Consider the following 6854-nt stretch of genomic DNA (forward strand, 5'->3'; position numbering starts at 1 on the left):
GCGTGAAAGCCCTTCTTAGCTCAGTGGCCATAGAAACACAGGCTGTGGGCTGGATTTTGCCCAAGGGCTAGAGTTTGCCAACCCCTGCTCTACTTTTACGGGTAATTATGATGCAAGGACATAGGAGCATAGAAACTCTTCCCTGTGGCCAGCAGTTTTGATGACGTGCCCTTATGTGTATTGTGATGTTATGGTGGGTAAGTGCCTCCAACGCCAGCCAGATTAGGTTAGGATAAAGGAAAAAGATGATAGAGTTTCCTTGGATCTTTACAAAGGGCTTAATCTTGACAGGAAAATAAATAAATAGGCTTACCCACAAAAGGGAGTCTAGTCATCTCTGGATGACTAAATTGGGTGACTGATCTGACTTCCCTTTCTAAGATTTTTCTCAAATCCTTGGTCTAACCCAGAGGTTGGCAAACAGTAGTCTGCATGCTTCCTGTTTCTGTATAACCAGTGAGCTACCTGCAAGCTAAGCAGGGTTTTTTTACATTTTTAAATGGTTAAAAAAAGAAACTAAATTATTCTAAATATTTTGTGACACGTGAAAATTACGAGATTCAAATTTCAGTGTTCTTAAAGTTTTATTGAAAGACAGCCACATCCATTCATTTAGTGTTGTCTGTGGCTGCTTTCCTACTCTCTCTGCAGAGTTGAGTAGTTGCAGCAGAGATCATATGGCTACAAAGACTAAAATATTTACTCTTTACAGAAAAAAGTTTGCCAACTTCAGGTCTAACTCGTAATTTTTCTGTAACTGGAGGAGGATAGCTGTTATTATATTTCTCCTTCTCCATGATTATACTTTCCCTGGGGTGGGAGTGTGGAGAATGGGAAATTTACTTACGGCTGTGATATTGCAAGTTCTGTGCTTTGAGAGATAGGAGGGAAGAGGATAGGAGAACAAATGTCTTAAAGACATACTTGACATCTGGAATAGTCAAGAAGAGGAAAGGTTAAAACCATAGAGGTTCCAGATAGAGCGCTGATGTACAGCTAAGTATGGTCCACCCAAAAGATCCTGGGGACAGGGCTAGAAGCTGTTAGAGCAGTGTTTACCTAAATCTACCATGAAGGTAATTCTCCCTATCTTTGGAAAAACAAGGTAAAAGAGGAAGGAATGATACATTTTCTAATTCTCCACATCCTCTTTTTGACCTTGCACCCCGCACCCCTGCACTATTCCATGAAAATTATCTAATATGCAGAGTGGTACCTTGATCCAAGAAAGCTTTGGAACCACTTGCAGTAATCTTTACTAAATTGTCCCAGATAAAGGTCTAATACTCAAAAAGCAGAATTGGTTTAAGTTGCCTCAGATCCTTCTGGGCATGAGGTGTGGGATATAAATAAATTCAGTCCAAGTGTACCACATTCTAAATTATTTCACTGGAAAAAACATTGGAATGAATTCTTCTCCTTTAAGTATTTTATATATTTCTAAAACATGTAGAAAATATGCATAGTTATGAGTAGAAATAGCGACAATATTGTACCTTCAGAGTTTAATACCTCAGTAGTGTAATTTATAATTATAACCTATTCTGATTTCTTTTCAAATACTAGGTGTCCTAGTTGCCTATGAAGGTTTACCACTTCATCTTGCACTGTTCCCCAAACTCTGGACTGAGCTATGCCAGACTCAGGTAAAGAAAATGAGTTTTAGAGGATTTGGTCTTTCATCTCATCGGACCATGTGGTCAGTAATTTTAGGAACAATGGGTTGAAAACTGGCTGAATTGGGGATGTTGTAGAATCTTGGTAGGTAAAATATGATTAGTGGAAATAATAACTATTAAGCATTGGGCATCTAGTTGCCCTTTGAGGTTTTTTACTTCAACAGATTTGTATCACAGAGGATATTTCAAATAAGCTCTTTATAATTGAATTCCACATTTATAAACACATATATATATTCCACAATATAAACAATTGTGGTAAAAGTCTAAAACAGGGAGATATCAGGGGAAGAAGACATATGCCAGTTTTTGCTCTTCCCTCCCCTCCCTCATCTGTCTCTTGCCCCCCTCTCCCATTCCAAAAGCTCTAGCGGAAACCATTTCAGCAGTCTGTCCTTCACCTCTGCTTATCTGCTACCTCAGAGCAGTTTTTCAAGAGTGATGCACTTGTTTTCTTATCAGCAGTCTCATCGAGAACCTGAAACACTGTATCCTTCCTACCTTAAGTATCTAAGATCCAACCCCTTAAAATAAAGTGGGCACCTAAAGAATGCTTGTTAAATTGTGGAGGGAGAATGGTGGGGTGTAAGGTTTGGCTCATTCTTTGGGTCAGTCATAAAGGATCCCCACTCTCTTTAGACCTTGAAAAAACTAATGGTTTCTTGCCTCATTGCATCGGCCCATCCCCAGAGGAAGAGATGAGTTTGTTAACCTTCCTTTGGCATAAACTTTTACCCATGTTATAGTATCTGAACTACTTTGAGTCTGGTCCAGCCTCCTGCCCCGGGCAGTAGTGGTCTGTATATTCTCCTGGTGGATGTGTGTCATATGGTACTGTAATAGTTCTCTATCTCCTTGTCCCAGACTGTGAGCTCCTCAAGTGTAGAGACTTTATCTGAGTCATCTCTATTCCCTGAAGAAATGTCATTTTGTTTTCTACAGTGGTAATCTTTGAAAGGATAGTATACGTTGATCACACGGCTTAGTATATAGTAGACTTGCAGAAAAGGACTTGCTGGTTGATTTTTGAGCTGAGTAAATTGGATTCAGTACATTGGAGCAGATCTCTGCTTTTTCCCTCACTGTCACTGCTGTTGCTCTTTTCATACTTCTTGATTTGGGTAGTTTCTTTTTTTTGGTTTCTGTACTCTCCCACCACCTGTTGCTTCCCTATTGCTTGATCTACTTCTGCACTCTACTACTCCCTTTACTTGGCGTTTTTTCCACAAAATTCACCATCCCCCACAACTTCCCTTAAAACAAAGCCAAGCCATGTAAGGCTTCTATAGCCCCTGCCAGCCCTACAGAAGCAGCTCTCCCATGCAAGAAGCATAGGCAGCAAGCAGAGGCTATGACTGGTAGAATAAGGCAGATTTTCCCGACACCAAGGATCCGAAGACCTGGAGTCCTGGTCCTACTTGACTCCTAATTTCTTGGGTGACCTTGAGCAGTTTACTTACTACAAGTGCTTACTCTAATAAAATATATAAGTATATACATGTGCATATTATCTAAACTTTGTCTATTTTTTTTAAAATAGACTGTTTTTTCTTTCATATAAATGATCTATTATTAAAACACATTTAAATAATCTAGGGACTATATCTACTTAAAGACATACTACTTGTGTTTAAGAGCCATGACCATTTGGAAACAGGAAAACCAAATTGTAGTAAAATTTCTATATATTGGGACCCACTAATTCTCTGTGTGAGATAATTAGGAATAGAGGTTTGCTGTTTAGCTTTGCAATATTTATGGAGGGAAAAGGTTATTTACCAAAAAAATTACTATTGCTAATGAGATTATACAATAAAAGTTTTAACTCATTTTAGAGACTAAATTTAATTCTTAAAATTTGTCTTTTCTCTACATATGTAGTTTGGTTACCTATTACTTATCCATTAATTGGTCCCATGAAAACATTCGCAGTCCTATTTGTTGTTAATCTTATTTGTTCAGTCCTTGTTAATGCTCTTAAAGCTAGATAATAAAGCTGCATTTCTTTTAAAACATATTCAGTTTCGCCGTTCTGACTTTTTAGAAGTCTCTGCCTCTAACACTCACCCATATCGTCCAAGTTAGTAATATTTTTATTAGAAAGATAGTTGCTGTAACTGAAAGTTTAGTAGACTGAGTTAAAAGTAGCTTTTCCAGTAGGATTTAAAATGACTTCAGGTGTACATCATAAGCAGTGTTTTTAAGGTTTGTATTTCAGTCCGTTGTCAACCATTAGTACTTCTTCTCCCCACTTTAGTCTGCTATGTCAAAAAATTGCATCAAGCTTTTGTGTGAAGATCCCGTCTTTGCAGAATATATAAAATGTATCCTAATGGATGAAAGAACTTTTCTAAACAACAACATTGTCTACACATTCATGACACATTTTCTTCTAAAGGTATGTCATACTTTGGGAACTCGATGTGTTCTTTCTGATTAGTTAATAGTGGTTGTGTTTTCATTACGTTGGTCTTTTGGAGATTTTTTTTTTTTAAATCTTCTTTTTCAGGTTCAAGGTCAAGTGTTTTCTGAAGCAAACTGTGCCAATTTGATTAGCACCCTTATTACAAACTTGATAAATCAGTATCAGAACCTGCAATCTGATTTCACCAACCGAGTTGAAATTTCCAAAGCAAGTGCTTCTTTAAATGGGGTAAGAACTGTGAAAGCGAATAGTCATGTACTTCAGAACTTCACTTAAATCAACTCTAAATTTGGCCATAGTATCATTTTACTATCATAACTTTAACTTATTATTTAAACTCTAGGAGTCACATGTGAAAAAACTAACCAGTTTTTTTCAGTGTGTTCACTATGCCTTTTATGTATGTAGCACACACTTTGTTACCTGAGGAGACAAGAGCTAATGTCATTAAATGCTAAGGGCAATAAGACCACTAAGAGGAGATATTCGCTTTCTCTCTACTTGCTTACATTTTTTGAAATATTATGATGTTTCTCTTATTGCCTATGGCTCATAAGTAACTGAAACAATCAGATTAATGATCTACTGATTATAAAGCTAGTTAAAACTAGGGAATTAGTTAGTTGCCTTGTGTAGACTCCCATGATAGCCATGTTATAGAGTAATAGAACAACCTGGGAAACCTAGCACATGTCCAGCAGCAGGCCTCAAACGCTGTAACAAAGGCTTAGATGCCAGAACAGGGTACAGAGCTAAGTGAGGAGGACCTTACAATTTGTGACATCCACCAGAGGTCAGCATATTTGAGAAACTGAGATTTCTAGATTAATAAGGCCTAAATTTCTCATGGATCATTCAGGGTTTTTTTAAATTCCTATGTAAGTTTATTATTATTTTTTCCTTTTCCATTTTCAGAAAATACTGAGTCTTTAGTCTGACTTAATTAGTGGTGTGATGCATGAAATACTGGTATGAGTGACTCAGAACCAATATAGTAGTGTTATAATGCTGGCTTTCTAGTTGTAGCATTCTTCTAAAAATGCTAGAGTAAACCAGGATGGATTCCTGGAAGAGTAAACATGTGCATTAAACTGTAAACAACTGTATCAAAATGTTGGCTTTAGATTTTGAAATGTTCCTATCTGGGTTTCTGTAGGACCTGCGGGCACTTGCTTTGCTCCTATCGGTACACACTCCCAAACAATTAAACCCAGCTCTAATTCCAACTCTGCAAGAGCTTTTAAGCAAATGCAGGACTTGTCTACAGCAGAGAAACTCACTCCAAGAGCAAGAAGCCAAAGAAAGAAAAACTAAAGGTTAGCTTTATGGACTAATACTACTTTGAGGGTGGGAGAAGGGAAGAATACAGTTGGTGTAACTGACTTTACAATAGCTGTATGTTCATTAGGGCTCCTAAATATAAATGGTAAAAACGAAATTTCCCACAAACACCCCAGTGTAATGTGATTGTAATGACTCCTTTCAGAAAATTTGTTTTGATACTCATTTTCACAGATGATGAAGGGGCGACTCCTGTTAAAAGAAGGCGTGTGAGCAGTGATGAGGAGCACACTGTAGACAGCTGCATCAGTGACCTGAAAACAGAAACCAGGGAGGTCCTGACCCCAACTAGCACTTCAGACAATGAGACAAGAGACTCCTCAATTATCGATCCAGGAACTGAGCAAGATCTTCCTTCCCCTGAAAATAGTTCTGTTAAAGAATACCGAATGGAAGTTCCATCTTCGTTTTCAGAAGACGTCAGGTCACAGCACACAGAAGAACAGTCCAACAATGGTAGATTTGAAGATTGTAAAGAATTTAAAGACCTCCACTGTTCCAAGGATTCTAACCTAGCTGAGGAAGAATCCGAGTTCCCTTCTACTTCTATCTCCGCAGTTCTGTCTGACTTAGCTGACTTGAGAAGCTGTGATGGTCCAGCTTTGCCCTCCCAGGACCCTGAGGCTGCTTTATCACTCAGTTGTGGCCATTCCAGAGGACTCTTTAGTCACATGCAGCAACATGACATTTTAGATACCCTCTGTAGGACCATTGAATCTACGATCCATGTGGTCACAAGGATATCTGGCAAAGGAAACCAAGCTGCTTCTTGACATTAGATGTAGCATGTCTACTTTTAAGGTCCCCCCTCCCCACAATGCTGTTTGTATAAGTTTTGCTTATTTCTGTTTTTGTGCTTCAGTTTGTCCAGTGCTCTCTGCTTGAATGGCAAGATAGATTTATAGGCTTAATTCTTGGTCAGGCAGAACTCCAGATGAAAAAATTTGCATCTTCAGTATACTTTCTAAAGGGCAATCAGATAATGGATATGTTTTATGTAATTAAGAATTCACTGTAGTGGCTTTCATTTAATATGGCTGTCTGGGAGGAACAGGGTTCCCTGGCCCTGTACAATGTAATTTAAACTTATAGCATTTTTACTGTGTATAATATGGTGTCCTCTGTGCCAGTTTTGTACCTTATAATAGAGGCAGATTGCCTCCGATCGCTGTGGTTCTTATTATCAAAATTAAGTTTACTTGTATACGGAACAACCACAAGAAATTTGATTCTGTAAAGAATCCTCTTTAGCTGTGGCCTGGCAGTATATATAAATGGTGCTTTATTTAACAGAATACCTGTGGAGGAAATAAAGCACACTTGATGTAAAAATAATTGTTTTATTTTTATTGACATGACTGATTGCTATTCTGTGCACTTAATTAAACTGATTGTGATGACTTTTCATT

General features: G+C 37.9%; 1 protein-coding gene across 6 annotated transcripts in view; it reads left to right on the forward strand.

The window, feature by feature from the left end:
* Positions 1-6852, forward strand: part of USP34 (ubiquitin specific peptidase 34) — a 244102-nt gene extending 237250 nt beyond the window's left edge. For all 6 annotated transcript variants that reach the window (XM_058551143.1, XM_058551144.1, XM_058551142.1 and 3 more), the window contains 5 exons: positions 1567-1646; positions 3937-4077; positions 4189-4332; positions 5261-5420; positions 5620-6852. In XM_058551143.1, coding sequence (XP_058407126.1) covers positions 1567-1646; positions 3937-4077; positions 4189-4332; positions 5261-5420; positions 5620-6218 — 1124 coding nt within the window. In that variant the 3' untranslated portion in view covers positions 6219-6852. The remainder of the gene's footprint in view (positions 1-1566; positions 1647-3936; positions 4078-4188; positions 4333-5260; positions 5421-5619) is intronic.
* The last annotated feature ends 2 nt before the right edge of the window (positions 6853-6854 follow it).

The sequence above is a fragment of the Diceros bicornis genome, chromosome 12 (assembly GCF_020826845.1).
Source record: "Diceros bicornis minor isolate mBicDic1 chromosome 12, mDicBic1.mat.cur, whole genome shotgun sequence".
Taxonomy (NCBI): domain Eukaryota; kingdom Metazoa; phylum Chordata; class Mammalia; order Perissodactyla; family Rhinocerotidae; genus Diceros; species Diceros bicornis.